The 25119-nt window shown below is 35.1% G+C and overlaps 1 protein-coding gene across 6 annotated transcripts in view; it reads right to left on the bottom strand.

Moving 5' to 3' along the window:
* The window catches only part of Vps15 (vacuolar protein sorting 15), a 158757-nt gene that overhangs the window by 88084 nt on the left and 45554 nt on the right, over positions 1–25119 (bottom strand). For all 6 annotated transcript variants that reach the window (XM_069833973.1, XM_069833972.1, XM_069833974.1 and 3 more), the window contains 6 exons: positions 23530–23649; positions 17373–17549; positions 15661–15804; positions 15368–15465; positions 10906–11040; positions 4864–4967 (listed from right to left, as the gene is read on the bottom strand). In XM_069833973.1, the coding sequence (XP_069690074.1) occupies positions 4864–4967; positions 10906–11040; positions 15368–15465; positions 15661–15804; positions 17373–17549; positions 23530–23649 (778 nt within the window). The remainder of the gene's footprint in view (positions 1–4863; positions 4968–10905; positions 11041–15367; positions 15466–15660; positions 15805–17372; positions 17550–23529; positions 23650–25119) is intronic.

Genomic DNA, 25119 nt, shown 5'->3' with positions numbered 1-25119 from the left:
AGCATATGAGAGGGTTAAGGCACAGGTGTAACCTGAGACCTTGTTTATTTGATATTTATATTAATGATATACTGAGTAATATTAAGAGACAATAATTGCCCATCCATATTAAATTAAGCAATTTCGGGATTACTTTTTGCAGATGATGGTGAGATTGGATCATTTATGATTGTCAGCCTCCAGGATTCTATCAATAAGATTGCAGAGTTTTGTTAAAAATAAACACGAAGAAAATTAATGTATGTACTAATTTGCAAAAACAGTAGAATATTGAAAAATATAAATAATGCTCAAATAGATTGTGTGAAAAATGTATGTATTTAGGAATTTACAGAGCTATACCTAAATCCCTGATCACATATTTATATCAGATTGACCATTCCCTGTTATGAAATGGCAACATAAAATAAGAACTACCAGAGCCTCCAACATCGAAAAGGCATGCTTTGGTAATGACCACTACATGGAAGTACAGTTGTTCCATGCAATTCCATATGGGTTATAACATGACTTCTTTTCCAGTCGCTAGATGGCAGCATAGTGAAATTGATAAAAGTGGTTGCCTTGAATGTCCTAATCTGATCAATCTGTTATATGTATCAAGGCCTAAATCGAAGATATTTTATACAGTGTCCCAACAAGAACACCGGATTTAATAATGTGAATAAATGCAACAAAAAGAGATAACAGAGCAGATAGCATTGCTGCCAACCCAACATTAACAAGACATTGTGCTATTGTCTTGTTGTTTGTTTGGCGACGCCACAGTCTAGTATATACAGTCGCAAAGCTCAATACGTAGTAAATATGCAAACATTAGATAGTTGTTCACCACTAGGATCGCTAATATCGCCTCATTACAGGCAATGCAAAATAGTACCGTCACAGTTTATTGTTTCTAGCACCCTCAAAACTCAAGCTTTGTGACTGTATATAGTAGACTGTGGCGACGCTGTTATTTATTCTGTTATCTGTGTTTTGTTGCATTTATTCACTTTATTAAATCCGGCATTCTTGTTGGGACACCCTTCAATATACAAAGACTTACTCAATTATTACATATTTATAGAATAAGATCAGAATTTTGTAAAAAATATTTAGGAATTTCTCAAACATAGTGACTAGGTATGAAATGGGTATGGATGATAGCATGGGGTTATTTTAACAAGAAAGCTTTTGATTTGATTGGGCTCTTAAGGAATCAAATATTCCAAAAAATGCATACTGCATAATTGAGCCCTTGTTAATAAATAACAAATTACAAGTAGAAACAAATCAGAGTAAAGGTTCTCCATTGTCCCCTATGTTATTCAATTCGGCATTAGTTCATGTACTAGAAAATCAGACAGATTCATTCATTCATTCAGTGTTCTGCCCAAGGGCAGGTCTTTCACTGCAAACCCAGCTTCCTCCAATCTTTCCTATTTTCTGCCTTTCTCTTTGTCTCCTCATAACATGATCCATATATCTTAATGTCGTCTATCATCTGATATCTTCTTCTGTCCCAAACTCTTCTCCCATTCACACTTCCTTCCAGTGCATCCTTCAATAGGGAGTTTCTTCTCAATCAGTGACCCAACCAATTCCTTTTCCTCTTCCTGATTCAGACAGATTATGACATCAATAAACATTACGGTCATACTATTAACTGACCTGCCTTGCATTTGCATTTGCAAATGATTTGGCTGTAATCAAAAGGGATGAGAGATCAGCAATTGGCTTATCAATCTGGCAGAGAGTAAGCTAGCAGAAATTGGTCTTGAAATGAACACCAACAAAAGTAAATGTATTATAATTAAAAAAGGAAAATTATTGCGAGGAGAACTTACAGCATTACATGGATCTATTATTCAAAGTTTGAAGTGCAAATCAGAAAGCATCAAATATCTGGGTGTTGAGTTCAATGACGAAATAAAGTTAGATAAAAAGGAAATTACAATTAATTTGTTACATGACCTTAATAATCTCGTCCATTGGATATTGTTAAAATCAGACCAAAAAATGAAAATAATTAACGAATATATATGGCCAAGTCTTGTTTATCCTTTGCAATGCACTGCCAATTTCATGAAAATTTTTTGAAAATATTGATAAAATTATCAGAAGTGTAATCAAGAAAATAATAAAATAATGTCTCTTTCAGATGGCATTCCAAATGCCATGCTGTATGCACTAGTATTCAATACTATAACATTTGTAGATCACTGGCACAGATGAATGATGCACATCTACATCATATGAGAAATCTAGAAGAGGAGAAGAAAACATCTCTCACGAGCTTGAAGATTGCTCCAAACAGCGTCATTCCTCAAACTACCAGAAAACATCTCAAGGAAGTTCTCAGAAAACAATCATTTCAATCATGGTGCCAGCTCCCACATACGTATGAAGATTGCCCCAAAGCCAACTCTGGATCGCCTCTAAAAAGTGTCTTTCGTCCTCAGAATACATTCAATGCCATCAAGATGTCCTGCAATGCCTCGCAGTGAGATCTGTCCCTGGCAGAACCTTCAATACTACCTATTATCGCCATCCTGGCTGCAGTGAGACTCAAACATTTGGCCACATACTGGGGTTCTGTAAGAAGTGGGAGCTACTGCGTAACAACAGTCACAGAGGTTGGAAAGTACATGAGGAGATTCATTGTGTGTCTGAAGACGATTCTCATAGAAGGTGGATATAATTTCCATCAACAGAAGAACTCAGAAAGTGGTGGTCTCAGACCCTACGATACGTCTTGAGAGAGACACAAATCAGGTACTGCAGGTAAATGATGACGAGCAAGCTAAATATGCACCTTGCCTTCCATACCTCAGTGAAAAATATGGTATTCTGCTTTACAACTGGGGTGTTTCAGGCTTACTAATTTGGAGTGAGGGGATGTTTACCAAAATTCACATGTAATATCCTTAAATCTTTTAAAATTTCCTTTTATGAAATTCAGAAGATTGTGCTAGAAATTCTGAAGGCCTCTCTTCAAATTCCACCTACACTATCATTTACTGTAGTAAATATCTGAGATATATTACGGAGGAGAGAGACAATATTGAGAAAAACTTGAATTCAATTTTTGTGCTCTATGAAAATGAAATTCAACTGGCTAAAAGAATTAGAATATGAACGAATTAGGACTAAACTGGACATGGCAAAAAATCAAAGAGATGAATAATAACTTTAGTATGCAAAACCATGTAAGAGGTACAATGCTAGACAAAAACTGTACAGTGATTTAAGTAAGTTACAGTCATTACTTAATTATAGGGAAATGAAAAGTTCATGGTTACAAGAAGAGATGAAATTTAGAAATCTTCTCACCGTTCGTGAGCTGTCACAAGAGACAAAGATTACTTAACCATATAAATACATACAAGTTCAATGAACAATTTATTTTGTTTTGACAAATGAAACTCCTGTAAGTATAGAACTGCAAATAAATTTTTAGATTAGTAGAAATATACCTAGTTTTAGAGAGAGAGGTAAGTATTATGAAAAAGTAAAGAGTGCTAATGAACTTTGTTTCATTTCGAATATAGGTGATGTTTCAGTAGAGCAATTGAGGCTTTCAATGCAACTAAGGTTACAATCGGAATAATAGATGTAGGTATTCCAAGCCTCTTAAACACATCTTTCATGAACAGAGTAGCGGTACCTCTTGCTCCAACCAGAAGTCTGATTACTTCAACCTCTTTTAGCTGATAGTTTTGGAGGTAATAGGGAATGTTGAGATTGTAGATATTCATTTTTTCCTTATCCACTTCTGCTGGCTGTTTCTCATTCATTTCGAAATGCACAGTGGGATCAATTATGAATCCAGATCTTGTAGATTCCTTGAAAGCTATTATATCTATGAACCATATACTGACAGTGATGGAGAGACCATGTACTTCTTCAAAGATGTTGTAATCGGCATTTTTAAGGGCAGTGACTATAATTGTTCGTACTTGTGTCTAGCACTTGTTGTTCCATACCCAAGAGATTTATAAAGTGAGAAGAGACAGCACGTAACACCTGCACAGCCACCTTGTTCTCTGGAGATCAAGGATCCGTCGGTGTATAAATGAAGCCAGTTATGTGGAGGGTACCTAATATTAATTGTCTCTAAAGACAATTGTTTCATTATTTCAGTGTTTACTTCTGATTTCAGTATTCCTTCTGTTAAATTTAGATTATACTCAATATTTAATAGAGTTAAAGGGTTTGGTTTAATTTGTAAGTTTTCTTTTAAATTCGGGATGTTGACTTTCTGTTTTAATTCTTGAAACATGGATATGAAACTTTTTTGAGTTTTTAATCTACAGAGAGGACTGTATGAATACCAATTGTTTCCTGATAATCTCATAAGTTTTTCATATTGGATCAGTGCTTTTTCTTCTATTGTCATTTTGATGCTGTTAATATTAGTGAGGAATCTCATAGAACCTATTGGAGTTGTTTTGATTCCACCAGTAATGAGCCTGAGAGCTTGATTTTGAACACGTTCTATTTCGTTTATGAAAGGTGAAGTAATTAAAATTTCTCCACAGTACATCAGCACTGGCTGTATTAACAGTTTGTATGTAGTGTTCAAAGTATTTCTAGAGCATCCCCATTTCTTTCCTGCTAGTCTTTTCAGAAGGGAAAATCTTTTACGAGCTTTTTCAGAAATATATTTCAAGAAGAAAAGTATCATCTCACATCTGTCGAATGCATGTCTCATGAAATTATTTTAGAACAGGTAAATTTAGTAAATGCAGACTACAGATAGTGACAGTAAGTTTAAATAAGACAATGCTAGAAATCATTATAGACACGGTCTACTAGATGATTCATATTTAGCAGGTATTGTCTCAGAACAAGTGACATGATAAAAAAAATTGCACTTACATTGGATGTAAGAGCGTTCATGAAGACTTGTGTGATCAGTATCGATACTGTGCTGTGGTGATGAATGAATATCGCCTGCTGTACTTGTGCCACCTGGTGGGGATCTGTAAAACAAATAAGGTTTACTCTATCAATACTTCAGTTTGTAAAATAACTGTTATGCAACTTCCATTTATAGGAAAAAAATATATATATATATCTTGATTACACAACTTTGAACACTACATCACTTAGGAATGTTATGTATGGTGATTACTTTCACGCATTAATATTGAACTTCTATAACGATGGCTCCCAAGCTGAAATTAGTCGACTAGGTATTTATAAACTTAATTCAATATTAACACGTGAAAGTAATCGACATATAAATTATTCCTAAAAAAAAATGCTGAAATTTATGACACACTTACTCAGAGAGCCTATCAGAAAAGTAAATTCATACATAAACTCTGTAGTCAAAAAAATGTTCGATGGCTGTGTGAAGATGCATCCAGATAACTCATGTTAGGACTAGAGCTCAAAGTTGTATACTTGCCACATTGCAATTCAGATACTAATTTTAAAGGCTTCACCACATTACAAAGGTACACAGAGTTGTAATTGCACTTTCTTGTTGGTCCTAACTTCTTTGCATATACCCGCATTGTTGAATTCAACTTACAACACAATGAAAATTAAGTTAAGGAGCATAACTTAGTAACAAGATTAATCCAAATATGAATTACCAGCTTCTTCCTTATATACGCATGTGATCATCACCCTCCAAAACAACAACACTACATTAAAAAGGGCATAAAACAAAAACGAAAATAATTTTATCTCTATTGCTTTACACTAACCCTTAAGGGTCTCCTATGAAATTAAATATTGTGTTACTAATGTTATGAACAAAATATGTATTGAAGGTACAAGTGCAAGTTTTCTACAAGAATTTTCCAACAAAAAAAAAATGTAGCCTACTTCACAATCCTTCTTGCTACTGAACAGTGATTTGCGCGTGTTTTAAATATCAATTGTTGCTGACAAATTATCTTTCTTAGAAACATGAGTCTCAACAATGGTTTCAAATTACCAGCAACATCTGTGCACCATTCTTTGTTCAAAAACAAGTAAGTGACTGGTTTCATAATACTATATCGGATTCATGGATTTGAGGAAGGTAGGCTATGATGATAGAGAGTGGATTAATCTTGCACAGGATAGGGACTGAAGGCGGGCGTATGTGAGGGTGGCAATGAACCTGTGGATTCCTTAAAAGCCATTTGTAAGTAAGTAAGTATATCGGATTCATCCAGCTTTATAGTACTCAGAACTGCTGAAAATTGTAGAAGTTTATTTCTCTGTACTGAACATAATGACAACATTGAAAGAGTATTTTCTTTGATGAATGCTCAATGGTCAGAAGAAAGGAAAAGACTATCAAATAAGTCAGTAAATGCAATTCTGAAGATAAAGTACAATATAAAAAATGTAAATTGCGGTGAATTTCACGTCATTCAGAAACAAACAAACTTTCTTCTTCTGTTCGCAGTTCCGAGAAGTATGAGTGGTACTGTGGTGGTGATACACAGACTTGAATGGTCTGTCGACAAAATAAATGGTAATAATTAAGGAGAGGATTCCTATGTTAAATATTTTTCTTGCATGTGATAAAACACAATTAACAAACTTAGAAAGCATGATGAAAGTTGTTCAGATTGTCAATTAATACAGATAAATACAATATAATATTTGTTACTCAGTCAAATGACAAATCAATGTAAAATAATGACTTATATTATATGGTCATTAAGTTTTAAACACATAAATTACATATTGCAAACGTTTTTGCCTATTTAGGCATCTTCAGGCATAATTATACAATATCTCAATATCAAACTGTATAGTCATTACATTGGTGGTAGATAAACTGTTTAAAATTAATGATGTACAACATCTCATAATTAAAATGTAATGTTACAGGTCATAAAATTAAAATAATATTAAAATTAGAAACAACGTAGTGTTATAATTTCATAATATTCTGTGAAACTTTTGTTCAGTAGAGTGAACTATACAGTTGCCACGTTCAAACGACGTGAGTACTTTTATTATCCATTCCAATTGTACTTTTAAATTTGATAATTGCCACCTCTATTTCATATTTATATATTTCAGATATAACCCATCAATCATTGGGCTCTACTGAACAAGAGTTTCACAGAATATTATGAAATTATAACACTACGTTGTTTCTAATTTTAATATTATTTTAATTTTATGACCTGTAACATTACATTTTAATTATGAGATGTTGTACATCATTAATTTTAAACAGTTTATCTACCACCAATGTAATGACTATACAGTTTGATATTGAGATATTGTATAATTACGCCTGAAGATGCCTGAATAGGCGAAAATGTTTGCAATATGTAATTTACGTGTTTAAAACTTAATGACCATATAATATAAGTCATTATTTTACATTGATTTGTCATTTGACTGAGTAACAAATATTATATTGTATTTATCTACAATTAACAAAGTTAAAAATTCCGAATGTCAAGTTTCAAGTTTAAATCCCGAATTTTATTTCACATAAAAACACATATTTTCACAAAAAATTTATGTAAATACATATTTTCAGGAAATCTATTATAAACACATAAATCTTGGAGTTTTTTTACTTAAATAATTTTTTTACAAGAACTTTTAAATATTTTAAAACTAAATCAATTATATCACTCAGAAATACGTTAGCTTTTTAAGAATTCTTGGTTGCTTCGTGTTTCTAAGCGCTGTGTGGTGTATCCGTGATCCATTTTCGTAATAGTATCGCCTCAAGTTCTGAGAACTGCTAGGCAGCATATCAGTGTTATTATTAGAGAATAAATTAACATGAACAAGGAGGAGAGATTTTGCAACACATAATTAGGAATGTTTATTGTTGCTGAAGATGATTTCATTCCGCGCTTTGTTTGTGAAACACAACGGATAAGAGCTCGGGTATAAACATTAATTAATTTAAACAAATCTCTCGCCTCTCGCTCATGCCTATGAAGTAAGGAAATACATCTTGTTGTGATTCCCCGTTATCGGACCATAAACATAAGCTGCGTAGTGTAGACGTGGTGGTGTCGCTAGGAAGCTTTTCTCCGACATTGTCAGTCAGTAGCTAGACACATTTTTTTACGTTAAGACGTGTGTATATTAGCCTCTTAAGATGCCTAAAATCAAATCGAGTTTAAGATCGCGTCTACAGCAATATGTAGATGAATTTAAAAACATTTTTACTACCGACGGAAAAGTGTTATTTTACCAACCATGTGGTAAATCAGTAAGTGCGGATCAGAGCTCTCAGGTAACCCAACATTTGTCTGAAAACAAGCACATTGCCGCTGCTTCACGTGTGCATTCACGGCAAAACAGTTGATATAAAAAAATGTGTAAAGTAGCTCAAGTATTGGAGGGTGTGCCTGTAGGTGAAATTGACGGTGTATGTGTTTGTGACATTCCTCTCTTTAAATATGCACGTCTGACGTCCTGTGATGTGGAAACATCATTTTCACAGTATAAGTCATTGTTCAGAGATAATCGGCATGCATTTGTGATGGAGAATTTGGAAATGACCGTTGTTCACTGCAATTCTGGGACAACTACTAGCAACTGATACTCAAGTGTGATTGGTGAGTACCTAGTAACATTTTTTTTTCAAGCTAAGTAAGGTATTTTGTCAGATTTAAAAAAATATTTTTTTTTTATTTTAGCAAATATTTTTGTACTTTTTAGCACATAAAAAATAAATATATTTAAATTTTTAGCACATAAAAACCCACTCCCTAGTAATAATATAATCCCCATGCCAAATAAGAAGATGAACAATAAGATAAAGCATATTATTGAAGTTTCTAACCCTGTCCATATTAAGTAAATAAGTGATACTGATATAGTATCTATAGCAAATAAATTATATTTACTATCCATATTAAATACATTATACGAAGTGTGATCATTAAATTCTGAGACTGTCCTATAAATAGAAATAAAATTACCTGATTCAAATTTGGTTGCCACCCTATTCAAAGTAGTCCCTTTGGGCAGCCATACCCTGATTCCAGCGCATCTACCATTTTTTGAATACCCGCTGGAAGTCACGTTCTTGAAGCCTGTCAAGCACTTTCTGCAATTAGCGTTGGATCTCCTCCACCATGCCAAAATGGCGATCCTTTAGCTTCAATTTCATCATCAGAAATAAAAAGAAGTCGCAGGGGGCCAAATCTGGTGAATACGGGGGATAAGGAACAATGACCATCTTGTTACAGTTGGAAATTTGGCGTGTTGCTAGAGCTTTGTGACATTCCTCTCTTTAAATATGCACGTCTGACGTCCTGTTCTTTGCCCAGAGTTGTGGTCGTTTCCTACGATTGTTCTCCAAATGTCATGTTGATAATGTCAGCAATTTCTCTGAAGGTGATGCGTCGATCATCATGCACAATTTGTCGAATTTTTTCGACATTTTCGGCAGTGTTGCACGTGTGTGGTCTAACTGGTCTCTCATCATCCTCCAACAATGTTCTGCAATTTCTGAATGCCACTCAAAACATCTCGTCCGACTCACTGCTTCATTTCCACAGACTTACTTCAACATTCCATGGGTTTTGGTTGCTGATTTCCCAAGTTTCACGCAGAATTTGATGTTGGCTCTCTGCTCCAGTTTCGAGTCCATAGTGATTTCGCAAATGCATAGATGCACGTGCTAACAAAACCTTGTGTAACACAGGTCTCAATGAAGATAGTGCTTTGAAACTTTGTGTCACATCTCTTCAAGGTCGTCTAGCATCACTGATGCACGCGTGTGTCAATCATGTGATCCGTTCACCCACAGCAGACACAGTCTCGGAATTTAATGATCACACCTTGTAAGTTTCTTAGAAATTCATACATTTTCTGTTGTCGATTGAATTGATGTGTCATTCACGTCCTGGTTTTGTGTTTCTTCATAATGGCAATGACAAACGCAGTGATTGTTTGAAGTGCAATGAAGAATTCTCAATGTCAATGCAAGTTTTCTTATCATGCAGTCTTTATTAAAAATAAAAGGAAAACCATCTCTAATGGGTGACATTAGTTTCTTAAAGCTGAAATAGGCCTACATACACTCATAAGACGATAACAATAATAATGACATTATTATGTATTTGGTCTTTCTATATTTACCATACAGTTTGAAGTTAAAGTTACCTTACCATAATTATGTTACATGACCAGATTAGAGTAATTATTATTTTATTTTACTCTTTTTCTTCTACAAAGTGAAGTTGCCATGAAGTCAAAGAATAATGAATAAAAGGTGTAAAAAAAAAAAGAAAAGTAGTACAATGAATAAGTTAACCTGACTTAAATGCTGAGCAAGAACAAATTAACAATTACAAAACAATAAAGCATCATGGAGAAATCTATAAGAAAAATTTAAAAACCAATGAAATAAAACATATCTTGCTATACAAATAATGTCTAAAAATTGCTACAGAACCTTTAATAGCCTTTAGATTTATATCTTGTAGAATGTACTGTCAAGGCCAAAATCTTTCAAAATCTGAGCAGTCATTTTTGGTACCATGCCCCTAGCTCCAACGAGAAGGCCTCTGATTTCTATAGCATCTATAGCAAAAGGTAAGACACAACTATTCCGCTTCCTTCGTATAGAGACAAAGCAGGCAAATAACAGACCATTGAACTGGAATTAGGCATAAATACGAGACACTCCTACTCACTGCACATACATATAGGCTGATAAATATGTGTGCTAGGATGAAAATCCATAACAATATGATTATAGATGAATCAGACAATACAGACAAAGTAAACAAATCCATCTGTAAAATCATACTAGATAGAGCAAGAAAATGTATTCCAAGGAGAATAGTGAGGAATTGCAAACCATTCTGTTCAAAGAATTTAGAAGCATTAAAAAGAGAATGAAATACAGCTAGAGATAAAACAGACATACAAGAAGTGATTTATGTATTCTTAAGATGTAGGAGAGATTGTTAGACTCACATGCTGCCAGTGTCTGAGAGTCGCTGTTGATTGTGAGACTCTGGAGTCCCACCAAACATGTGCTGCCACTCCTCATTCATGGTTGTCAGATGAGAGTCACTTGTTGCCAGGGCTCGTCTCGTCCTCTGTACTTTTCTGCAATACAGTAGAATGCAGCATCCAGTGCACAGAAAATGCAAATACTCGAAAACAAAACTCCACTGCTAACATATTACAACCAGCCTTAATTTTTAAGAGCCAAACACGAGTCCATGTCTAGACTGACTTAATAAATTTGGTTCATCCATGACATCAGTAAGTTACCTTATGATTTGTATGTGTATGTATGTATTTATTAAACACTACAATTGGTTATACACCCGGTGGCATTTTTCTCATTTTTGAGTAGTTTGTAACAAATAATGCACTGCAGCTATTGATCTTTGTCTTCATTCAATCAAAATTTGATTTTTAAGTACTAGGAAAAGTGTACAGCTTGGGAGTTCTCGTGTCATTGTATTTATGCAGTCTCCTGCAGAAATAAATGTATAGTCTGCATCATATACAAACTGGAGCACATAAGTGGATCCGCAAATGAGTTGCAAAGTTATATTATATACTGTTAAATAAATAAATTATTCAACCATCTGAAGTGAACGAAGAGAAAAAGAAAATCTACGAGCCCATGATTCAGTACCTAACAGCGAAATACAACACTGAAAAAATCACAGTTACCGGTCTCTTCTTTGGAGCGAGAGGCATCATTCCGAAAGCCTTTGTAAAGTGGAGGGAAAAATACAAGCTGACAAGAGATCTTCAAGATGCCATCGTCACCACCATTATAAAATTTTCTGTAGCGATATTTCATCAGCTTCTTTATGGCGTACATTCAATTTACGTTATACTTGGTTCTATTTTTTTTTTCTTATGTCTTAATCACTTTTGTCTGAAACCTGTTTATATAATTTTTCATTTTAAATTTTATTGTGAGCTATTCTGTGTCGCAGGGCAAACCCAAAATATTGGGTCAGACCAATAAAAAATAAATTAAAATTAGTATTATACTATCATTATTATAGTTATTATTTTTATTATTAATTATGATTATTGGAACCTATTTCTTTACTTTTCTTCGAACCCTAAAACATACTGATATAACACTTAAACGTAACTTAGAAAACATATTAAGTTACGAAATCTGCTTGTTCAATTCCTCTGGAAATGTCGGCAGTGTCAAAAGCTTCACTGCTGTCAAAAAGCCACTGACGTATATCACTTTTTAATGTTTTGTGTTGGAAGTCTGTTTGCTTTTTTATTACGATAAGGGAAATTATTCATAACCACAATGTTTCCCCTTTGGCAATCCTGGAATTAACTATGTGGTCAACCATTTTACATAATTTTCATTATTAATTTCGTTATGATAATCACCAGATTTTGATTTGACTTGGTACGTCAAAAATGCCTCTGGAATAAACCCCCAAATCCCACTTGCATGATAACTATCATTCCCTGCCTCGCATTGTTATTAGTATACGAGGCTCATTTACATCTTGCCAACATTTGTGGATGGTAAAATGCATATGACCAAAATGTTTCCTCATATACTTTATCGAGCTCTATCATGGGGATGCCTATTTTGAAGGTCTTCTTGAGTCAGTATTGCTGACCATTCTGCAGCTGATTCTGCCACTCACTGAGATACTCTTCTATGTCTTCCTCTGTTGTTTCTGGGGTCAGTCATCCTACGTACAGCCATGCGTTACTCTCCGCTGCCTTTAGTCTGTTTTCTCTGTCTTGTGCCCTTTATTCTTCCTTTCGAATCTTTTCCTGCCTCTGCTTCTCGTTCTCTCCCGATTCCATATCTTCCTCTTACTACGGTCGTCCATTCACTTTCTCCTCTCCTCTGGGTTATGTCTGGGTCTGGTTCGGGTTCATAGTTGAGGACAATACTGACGCCATGGTAAATAAGGAATGGATGCGAGCAGAATATGAACTGAGGCACGTAGTGACGCGTTTTGCGATCCATGGTTTCCACCATCGCATCTGCACCAGGAAGTCTTTCCACCAGGCCTGTTCACGAATGTATATGTGTTCTGTGTAATGAACAGTGTGACACTTACCATGCCTTGTATTGTAACAAGAGATCAGTATCGCTGATTGAATTTTGTACAAACTAGAGTCAGTGTAGTGTACAGTGTTGTTGTTGTTGTTTTCTAATGCCAGACGTTTGACAATAAAGTCATTTGACCTCTTGCACTCCAATATTTTTCAAAGATATTATCATGACTAGCCACTGAAGCACAGATTTTGAGGTGTTCCGAATCCATTTCTTGGTTTGAGTTGCACAATGGGTAGTTAGGGGACTGATATATTCCAAATCTATGCAGGTGTTTGGCCAAACAATCATGGCCTGTTGCCAATCTAAATGCAGCCACAGACGATTTTCGTGGTAAATCGGGAATTAACTGTGGATTATGATGCAGAGAGTTCCATTTTTTCCCTTGGGACTGAGTTATCAAATTTTGTTTGTTGAAGTCTAAGTATGTAGATTTAATAAATCTCTTCACAGAGTAATACGTAGATTTAGTAACAGGTCTGTAAGCAGCAGTGCTGCCCTTCTTTGCTAAAGCATCTGCATTCTCGTTTCCCAGGATTCCACAATGGGATGGTATCCATTGGAATACAATTCTTTTATTGAGTGATAATAATTGAGAGAGCATTTTAGTTATTTCTGCTGTGTACAGTGTGACAGTGTACATCTCAACAACCTTCTAGACTAGAGACATATGGACTTTTGCCCATTGGGCGCTTTACATTTTATTATTAAAATGCATATGAAATTACGTTTCGTCGATGTAGACTACAGGCTTTTGTTCAATTATATCATTTTTTTAGTAGGTTATTTTACGAACCTTTATCAACATCTTAGGTTATTTAGCGACGGAATGAGATGGTGATAATGCCGGTGAAATGAGTCCGGGTTCCAGCGCCGAAAGTTACCCAGCATTTGCTCATATTGGGTTGAGGGAAAACCCCGGAAAAAACCTCAACCAGGTAACTTGCCCTTACCGGGAATAGAACCCAGGCCACCTGGTTTCGCGGCCAGATGCGCTAGCCATTACTCCACAGGTGTGGACTATATCATTCTTTCTCATGAAACTAAGGTATGAGGCATGTTAGCTGCAATATCTATGCATATCATTAGCAAGTGCAGACTATTTTTAAACATTTTGCATTTGAATCCCATAGCTTTAATAATTCTTCCCAGCATTTCCCCACTTCCTTTGAACCCTGTTTCGTTTTGACACTACTCACGTAACTTTCTTTACGATCACAATATTTGTGAATCTGAAGCCTAATAATGCATTATCCATATCGTCTATGTCAATTTTGTAGAACTGGTTGGTCGACATTTCTTCTGAGATGTAATAGTAGACTCTTACTTTTCAGCAGTGGTTTTATTCATACCCAGCAATGAAGCAACATGTTTCGTTGCATTGGATATAAGTATGTTATAACAGCTTCCTTCACTGAGTCACAAAATGTAATAGCTTTATAACAGATATCTGCTTCATTACACATTACCTTTCCTGACTTTCACATATTGAACTGCACGAGTATTAACTGGAACTGATAATACTTGTGGATGAAGCATGACGTCACACCTTGTAGCTTCGAAATTCATTGATCTGCTTTTCTGCTATGTCGACTAATAACTGAAATCATATTTTCTCAACATTTTCCTCATTTAGATTGTTTGAATTCGTTGTTGAGAGTTCGTCTGTCGATTTTGATTGCTTTTTATTTTATTGAAGAAAAAATTACTTTTTGTTTTCTTCTGTCTACAGTTCTTTCCAATTTTTCCTTCAATCTCAGAGTTCCACATCATCAGTTTCTTTTGTAACCATTTATTCATGTGTCCTTTACCTTCATATAGAGAATAAACTCGAAGGAGATAACAATAAACAAAACTAAACAATGTGTGTAACATTGGATTTTATTTACACAAATGCATTAACAAGAAAATTAAATTATGGTTTACTTAACGATGTTCGCAACTGTCGAGGTTATATCAGCATGGCCAGTGCGCTGGAATTTTGTCGCAGTTCTTTTATATGTCAATAAATCTAGTGACATGAGCCTGCAGCATTTTAAGCACACTTAAATGCCGGGATCGAACCCGCAACCTCGGGCAAAGAAGGTCTTCGCTATACCAACTGTGCCACCCAGGGCGACCATTAACAAGATATTTTGGTATAGATTACGTTGGAAGTTAATACATACTCTGTTGCATCTCTACGAAACTCGAAAGGAACTAGTTCTGCTTAAATTTATGATAAAATTTTGGACACTTATAATATTGCAAACATCTAAAAACAGAAGCATCCAGAAGGCTAATAAGTAAATTTTCATGATTCACCAAAAATCAGTTAATAATCACTTACAGTTTGGAAAACGCTGATCAATGCAAATTACTTACCTTGCTTGAATCACAGCAGCCATGTTGTCCGGATTTTTAAGTGGTTGTAGAGGAAGAGAGTGACACTGAACTGGTGTCTTCAAGCTGGACAGATCAATCTGAAACCAGACATTACAAATGCATTTTCTAATTGCATGATGTCACAACAAAGTAAAGATTTTACACAACACCAAGCAGCTAGTTGAGGAAGTTTGCATATGTTGCACCATTCAATGTCCCTCCCAACAACATTTGCCCAAAGATATCAACTTTCAAGAAAAGCTGTTAAATGATAGTCTTTAGTTACAACATACCTTGCCATCTTGAATCCTGTTTGTCCCTTTGTTTGAATCTGAACCAAGACGATGACGATGGATCTTACGAATGTGTCGGGACATGGAAAGCAATTCATCCTCCACTGTGTCTGTCATACCTTCAGAACTCAAGCGGCGAAACAACTGTTGCCATGGAAACAATAATACTATCAGTTTAAGAGGTCAATTTACATCAATTTAATGTACTCTTTGTTCAATTCAACACTAATATTTCCTTTAAATGGAAGTCCCCAGATGTCTGGTGCCTACTGTGCTTGCTCATGGATCAAGTATCAGTCCTGGAGAATAATATTTGACAACATATCCAGTACATAGATTCCACTTTCTTTGACTCCCCTGATAATGGAGTCAATACATAATCCTGAAACACTGGAACTGGATCACACCAAGCACATCACACCAAGCACCATGAAATCCTTAATAATACTTACACGAGGAAACTTACAAAGTGCTTGAGAATAAACCTCATTTTAGAATAAATACATAAAATTCAGGGGAGATATTTCATATTCATAACATTTCATGTGAAAAACGATTAAAGCAGGATTAAACATATATTTCAAAGATATAAGACGTGTAAACCGTAAATAACATGTGCATACACTTTAGGTTCCAACAAGACCTGGCACCATGCCATATGTCTCGAAAAACTACAGAATTCTTCAACAAGAAGAATATTCAGGTACTCCCCTGGCCAGGCAACTCACCCGACATCAACCCCATTGAGAACTTGTGGTCAATTTGCAAAAGAAGAATGCAAAAAATGGATTGTTCTACAAAGGAGAAGATCATTTCTGTCCTCATTTGTGTATGGTTTCGCGATGAAGAAATGAAGAATATTTGTGGGAAATTAGTGGAATCCATGCCAAATCGTCTCAGAGCTGTTATTAGGAACAAGGGAGGCCACATAGATTACTGAGGTATGTCTTAGATCCTTTTTTATCCCATTTGAGTGTTTTTGCATAAGTAATTACGTTGTTCGGATTAATCTGCATGCTACTGTGTACCTAATAACGAGACTTTCACAGTGATCAAAGTGGTGTGAGGTTTTCCGGTATTTGCACTGTGCCCTACATGTGACCACATTCAACATTTCAGAGCTATATATGGGCTCTTATCAACAGGGAAGGTAGGCAAAGGGAAATGGGGAGATCTATCTGTTAGCTCTGTTACAGAGAAATATTCTCCGGAAGAAGGAACTGGATCCAAATTATGGGTTTCCTCATTTCCTTTTCCCTACCTTCTCTGATGATGGATCAACATATACCTCCAAAACATTGGAAATACGGTGCAAATACCCAAAAATCTCGCACCATGTAGTCAACATTTCAGAGCTATATGTCAGCTCCATCATTAATGAAGGTAGGGATAGGGAACTGGGGAAACCCATCTGTTGGATATACTGTATATTTTCCATTTAGTTATTATTTTGGTTTAAGTTCACGAAATGATAAGCTCCCTCCCACATAATCCTCCTTTTATTTTTAAATTGATTATTTTACAAAACTTTTTCAATTGCTATGTACATAGCATCTGAATGAGATGAAGGTGATAATGGCCAGGGTCCAGTGCCGAAAGTTACCAAGCATTTGCTCCTAATGGGTTGAGGGAAAACCCTGGAAAAAACCTCAACCAGGTAATCCCTTTACTATATCACGAGTAATCTGTAAATGTACACCGACTTAACTCACATTTTTCAGTGCTGGATGTGGTTCGACATACTGAGGGACATGGCCTGCTTTCACCAATCCACGGGCACGCTGACGTTCTTCTAATGTTTCCATAAAGGAGTCAACATCTGAACAGCGTACAATGCTATCATATACCACTCGAGGAATAGGTCGTATTAAAGCATTCAGAAGCAATTCCTGCAAGAGTGAGATGAATATTAAACAAACACTATTACTAGAAACAACTTCCAGAACAATGTTTCAATTTTAAGTAATACATGCACATCATATTTATGCATCACTCTAAAGTGTGCGGCCTATGAAGAGTATTGTAAAATGGGGAAAGAGCAGGAGTGAGGTGGAGAGAAAGAGAGTGAGACAGAGGGATTGAGAAAAAGGTGAGTGAGTGAGTGAGTGAGTGAGTGAGTGAGTGAGTGAGTGAGTGAGTGAGTGAAAAAGAGAAAAAAATCTACAGTAAGAGAATGAGTGAATGAAAGAGTGCGTGTGCGTGAATGAGCGAGTATTAGTGCTGTGTGTATGTGAAAGAGAGGAAAAGACAGGAAGACAGACGACTGACAGATAAACAGAAATTCCTAGCTCCATTGGACCAAGACCATAAACAACTTTCATGAATGGGTAAATACTGAGTCTGTTCTCGATAAGACTCATAAATACATCACAGCAGAAGTATGGCTTGGCCTATCTATTTCATTGTACAGCCTGAATGATAGTGAATGTAGAAATGGTGACATGATGACAGGTGCATAGCTTTACTATGTTGCATTTCTTTATGTAGAACAGTGATCTCAACATTATAAACTGAATACACAATAACTGTAGACAAATGCTGAAAAAACCGTGACATGTAACTTCCATACTATTGGCATGCCTGAAACGTATCACTCTCTCTTTCTAACTCACAAGGGAATGGTTGTTTTGTTGAAATAAGTGCAGCTTTTAATTATATTTCTTTAATTTTGCCGTTATAATGGTGAAATACTGTACAGCATATGGCTGTAAACAGTTACAAATACCATGAAGTGGCATTCAGTTTCACAGATAAGCTATTTGCATCAAAACATGAATTCGAAATTACAGTATTGGCCATTTATCTAGTCAATGATCCGATCACGATGTGATATTATATCATTATTACATTGCGATATATTATAGTATTTATAGGTAAAACGTCGATTTCCCCACGCTACATAGATAACAGTGCAAATAAATTATCAAAATTCTTCAGCCAATGAGTCCACTCTTTGTTAGCTGAATCAGAATGTGGATCAACATCAACATTTTCTATTATAAGATATTTATGCATTGTAAATATATTTTAGTTGATTAAATTGTAATGAAAATACCTAATACATCTGTTTAGGTGTTAATCAAAAAAAAATTTTTTTTTTTTTTTTTAGGTTTTTACACCAAGTGTTAATAATTCGTTCTTCTACTTGGTCACAAAAATTCCTTACTCAGTTCCGAACAGTCATATATAGGCCTAATACAATTCATAACTATAAAACATGATGATATAGTTAATGTGAAATAAGCGTATTGTCTATTAAGAATTTTGTTGTGAATAAAATAAGTCACATTAGTTTCAAATTAAGCCCTCAAATTTGAGTACTGGTAGTATAACGAAACTGTTCCTAACAGTATCTAAGGCTGAGTAACAAACAAGTGACTATATAGGCCTACTTTATTTTTCCAAAGAAACCCGGACATAGAGACCCATGGCCTCTAGGCAGTTAACAGAGTAGGATTTATTTAACGTAGTTTGGATTTAGAAAATAGACAGACTTAGAAATGAAGTAGAGAAGTACCAACTATACTTTTTTACATTTATAATTACAAGATTACCTCTGATTGAGGTTCTGGCTGATACCCCTGATCACAAATATGTAATCAGGACTGATACGTATATATCTATTATTAAGCAGTAGGCCTACATCTCACTTGACGATATGTGTCAGAGGAAGAACAGTGTCTGAAGTCTGATTAGTGACATACGTTACTAGTCAGCAATGTATGCAATGGAGAGGGAAAGGAGACGGCCACCCTATCCCATGATCTCCTAGCTTGAGTGATGCCTCATTGGTGTCACTTATGCGATTCAAACCTGTGTTTGCACTAAACAACAACTATTTATTACAAGATTATATTGCCACACGAAAGTTTCAATGTCCAACAAATAGCACTATTATTATTATTGTTATTATTATTATTATTATTATTATTATTATTATTATTATTATTATTATTATTATTATTATTAGAATCTTAACATTAATTATTATTATTTTCCCTGGTCGGGGCCCCCTCCGAAGTAGGGGCCCCTAGGCAACTGCTAGCTTAGGCAGAAGTTCGCCATTGTTCCTACATAATGTTTGTATATTTCGTATTTTTCAAGTATACTTTTTTAACAATTGACCTTTTGGTGCAATACCGGTATGATGTAATATTTTGTGTGTATTGTTATTTTGATAAATTTGAATTTTTCTTCTAGTGCTTATGTACCGTTATTTAGCATTTATTATGTTTATACTTGTTTTTTTTTTTACTGATATGTAGTTCTGTTAACAAGAAAATAAATTTTAACAGGAACCTCAGCTCTTATATCACATACAATTAAGTATATTAAGTTTTTACATTGTAAGGTCAAAGTATTGATACTGGTATGTACCTATAAAAATCGATAAATTTAGTTACATTATTTATAGTAATTAAACTCGTGACAAAGCCAAAAATTATACAATTTTAATGGAAAAATAAATCTTTCTACTTCAAAATATAACTTTCGGTTTACTACCAGTACTACAATATATGTTTAAAAACTCTATGAATATAATTGTGTGCTTTTCTTGTACCGTATTTAACTTTTATTTTAACTTAATCTTCACTATTCCTAACCCATATTTAGCCTTCTGATCGGGAATAGTGCATGTGGCCTAGAAAAGTAAGAGATTTCTTTAATATATTTGTCTTTAGTTTTAATATACATACGGGCTATTCCATCTCAAATCGACCAAAATATAGAGAAAATTGACCCTGCAATTTTTAAATACAATGAAACTTTTTCTGTCCGTTGACAACTGTGATACAATGCTTTGTGCAAAGTTTGAGGCATCAGAACTTCATAGTGCTTAAATTAAAAATATTTAAATTTATCGTATTTTCATAAAATTAGCAACTTTAAACTGTTGTGGCTCCGAAAACCTTTCACCCAATGATCAAAATCGTGGTTTATTTTGATGCTGAGAAATTAAAGTTTATATTGACATGTAAACAGTTTTTCTTACTTTTTATGGAAATGGAAAAATTTAGATTTTTCTTCATTAAGACACCTTTGCCCACGAAAAAATATTTTTAAAATATACGGTTAGATTCCGTTTTGAAAGTACAAATGAACATATATTTTTTACTGGTGCACCGTTGATAAGAAAGTATTGAAAATATCAAATAAAGAAAATAAATAGTACGCATGTGAACTAACCAGTTGACTGTGAGGCGGGAGCTAGCAGAGACAAGCAAGGCCAGGAGACAAACACGTGATGTTTCGTCTAGTAGCACATAGCTGGGCTAGCTTTATCACAAGTTTTCATAAACACAGGAGTAAAATGACGCCCAACGCTCGGTTATCTTCAGCTCTTGGCCAATGCGTGCTGTACTGCGCCGTTCAAGTCTAGGCGTGTGAAAATAATTTATTTAATATCCTCAAAACTTATTGCGAGCCTCTAAGCAAATAATGCCGAATCCCTCTTAATAATGCAAGGTTTTTTCTCAATATTTTTTACATTTTTACAAATGGGCGAAAAGCCTAAAAGTAAGTATACAATAAAAATAAGGATTACTTCTTAACATAACCTACCAAATGTCAGCTTCAAAATGAGCTCTCGTTCAATGTTCTGCAGTAAATGGTTCCAGAGTTCTGAGCGCTGAAAGAGGCTTGTTTTTATAAAATATGCTAAATTTGTCGCTCAATAGTACGAAAACCGTTTCACTTTCGATAGTATATTTTTGAAAATACACTCTCCTCAGCACCTTGTATAAATAGGGAAAAAATTAGAGTATTAAAAAAATGCGAAGTTTTTTACTGATCGATTTCATATGGAATAACCCATACATTGATATGTATTTTTAGTTAGAAATAATGCAGAGCACTTTATATATACTAATTTCATTTATGATGTTTACATCCACATTTAGAGAATTCAAAGGCCATATTAAATTAATAGAAATAGTTCATGATAATCCACAATATAAATAATTTCAATAGGCATACACGAATTCGGGCAGTAACATCGTGCAGCAACTGTGTTAGAAAGAGAGAGAGAGATTCCTTCATCAACATGGCAACGTGTGAACCCAGTGGCATGATATTTTAACGTATGATGTTCCCTCCATTTTAGTACAGTATAGAGCTCAATGATGTAGAACTAGGTGTGGCTTTCCTATGCTGTATATTTTATGTAGAACTAGGTGTGATGCGATCTCCTGCCAACAGGTGTATAGATTTACTATGCTGTATATTTTTATGTAGAACTAGGTGTGGTGCGATCTCCTGTCAACAGGTGTATAGCTTTACTATGCTGGAACTGCATGTGAGTTGTGCGAGAAATGAAACAAGGAGAAAAAGGGGAATACGAGAACAACGGGAAGACAATAAGAACAAGAGGACAGCAAGGAGAACAAGGGGAACAAGGGGAAAACAAGGAGAACAAGAGAAATACAAGGAGAATAAGGGTCATACAAGGAGAGGACAAGGGAATACAAGAAGAACAAGACGAAGATAGTAAGAACAAGAAGAAGACAAAGAGAGCAAGGGGAATACAAGTGGAATATAAAGTGAAGGCAAGGAAAATAAGGAGAATACAAGGCGAACAAGAGGAAGTGAAAGAGAACGAAGGGAAGACAAGAGCAACAAGAAAAATACAAGAAAAGTGAAAGTAAAGGAGAACAAGGAGAATGCAAGAAGAACAAGTGGAATATAAGGAGAACAAGGGGAAGACAGAGAAAATAATGGGACTACATGGTGAATATAAGGAGTACAAGAGGAAGACAAAGAAAACAAGGAGAAGACAAAAAAACAAGGGAAAGACAAGAAGAACAAGTGGAATATCAGGAGAACGAGGGGAAGACAGAGAAAATAATGGGACTACATGGAACACAAGGTGAATATAAGGAGTACAAGAGGAAGACAAAGAAAACAAGGAGAAGCAAAGAAAACAAGGGAAAGACAAGAAGAACAAGGAGAATACAAGGAGAACAAGAGGAAGACAAGAAGAATAAGGAAGAGAACAGAGAGAGAACAAGGAAACTACAAGGACAAATGAAATACAAAGAGAAGAAAGGCGAACACAAAGACAAATGGGGATGCAAGGAGAATAAGAGGAAGACAGGGAGAGCAATGGTAATACAAGGAGAACAAGAGAAAGACGAGAAGAACAATGGGAATATAAGGAGAACAAGAGAAATACAAGCAAGAGGGGGGGCTTGCATTTTTATGTGAAGGTCAATTCCCAAGTTACCTGTGCTATACCTAGTGAAGAGATGTAGTATCACCACATAAAATATCTGGAGGAAATATAATCCAACACCATCTTTGTTTAACACAAATTCCACATCAGCTAGTGTGGAATGCTAACATTTCAGCCACTCTTATTAAGAATGTGAAATATACTTCAATTAAATGCACAAATTAAACAATAAACTCCTATGTAATGCGTGAATGAGTATGTATGTTCTCATATCTGTGTATATGCATTCAGGCACAGCTGGGAAGGTAAGACATGAGGCAAACATTGGTATGAGCCATAGACTATGATGACACTTCCTCTGCAGAGGTTGTTGGAAAGAAAAAAAGCCTTCCCTTCTACACGTGTTTCGCTCTTGTCTAATCTTCCTTGTTATATGCAAGTGTTTGGAAGGGAGACAGAAGATAGATGGATGAACGAACAATCTTCGAAAAGAAATCAGTAGTACATACAGCTATTCATGTTGTTCATTTATTAAAAAAGAAAAATTTGTTCAGTATACTACACCATGTGTGTACAGTACTAATGAATACAAATTAATTATATATTACTCTACAAATATGTCTTCATAATGAGTAATCATTGGAATTTAATAACTGTAACTATACTGAAGCTCAACTGGACAATAAATCAAAACTCACCTCTTTGTCAGCCTGAATAACAGGGTGACGCAAGTACGGCTGTATCGCCACCATGACCTTGCACTGCACATCTACCAAATCCAGGGCTCGTGCCATGGAGCTCAGAAAGCCGACAACAGCCTGTTTAGACATATGTATTCATTTTGTACCTCAGTTTGTATGAAAACAAAACAGTTAAGCTTAGTCTGTAAATATGTAGGTAATGAAGTTCATTTACATTGCAGTGTGGTTTGATTCTTTAATTTTAAAAGTAATTAATTGTAAATTTGTCGTTTTTACTTCAGAACTTCCTATAGTTTCCTACAATTTTACAAGATTTCAGAAATTGACTGCATGTACAGTTCTTTTACGTACACAATCTCATCTACAAAGTTTGACCCCCTTCCCACAACCAAATCAAACAAAAGGATATCCTGGGATCTCAGATAATTACAATATAAAATAACACTAAGAACGAAAACTGAAGTCAGTTTGTTCTGAGTCAATATTGACTAGATTCGTCAGGAAACAATGTTTTAAGGGAAGTTGCTCCATATCACATGGAAAATAATGGTAAAAATAGCCCTAAAAATAGGCTATCTTCAAGCAGTAATATTTATCAGAGCTCTTCCATTCTTTAGTGATGTGTGTATATACATTAAGCTTTGAAATAAAAAAAATGGTTACTCAAGAGTAAATCTTTCCCCTTAAATTTTTTGAATTTAAACAATTTTTTTATAAGTTCACTACATGCCTGTGATTAAGTGCACTCTCTTCACTTATTATAGCACACATTGAATTGAAATTTTAGCCGCTTACTGCTAATAGGTACTAAAACACACCCTACCAAAATTATTAACATATCTGCAATATTATGGGCATAGGCAGGGGCGTAGCATGCATGGATGCGGGTGATGTGTCGCATCCCCTGAATTTTTCTGAACAAAAATATATTTATCGTTATTTATCAGTACTTTATTTTCTATGTATTGTGTTATACTTGTTACACATAATAATAATTATTTTAAGATTACTTTCAAATTTTAAATGTCGCTGCTACAGCAATGGAAATATATTACACGAAGTGACAAAGGCACGCGCCCATGCCAATTTATTAACAGCAAGTTCTTACTCCCAAGAAATGTGACTATGTATGTCACGTCAGTAGGAGTATGTCAGAGCGAGGCAACGTTCAACTGCTGAGTGGAAGAACATTACTTATACCAGTTGCAGACTGCAGAGAATGCAATGCAGATTATGCATAACCGTCCTGCGCCTGCATGACAAAATGTGACAGTGGCCGTCACATCAGTTGAGAGCTATATGAAAACAGGCAACTGCTGAGTGGAAGAACATCACTTATACCATGAGCAAACAATGTGATATAGGTTCCACATTTGGCGATGCGCATGTGCTTATATTCAATTTTTTTGTGTGTTTTTATAGCTTTGCTGCACGACATATTTTGTTATTACTAATATTCTGCGATATATAACAGAAGATGACGACAGTGAAGGAGTTTAAAAAGGAACAGATGTCAGCGTAGATAGTCTGCAAATGTTCTCCTTAAATATGCTCTCGAAGTCATTAACGATTTTGATTGCAATGATA

This window comes from Periplaneta americana, chromosome 8, assembly GCF_040183065.1.
Source record: "Periplaneta americana isolate PAMFEO1 chromosome 8, P.americana_PAMFEO1_priV1, whole genome shotgun sequence".
NCBI lineage: Eukaryota > Metazoa > Arthropoda > Insecta > Blattodea > Blattidae > Periplaneta > Periplaneta americana.
Note: the sequence above shows the minus strand (reverse complement) of the source record. Positions and strands in the feature narration are given on the sequence as shown.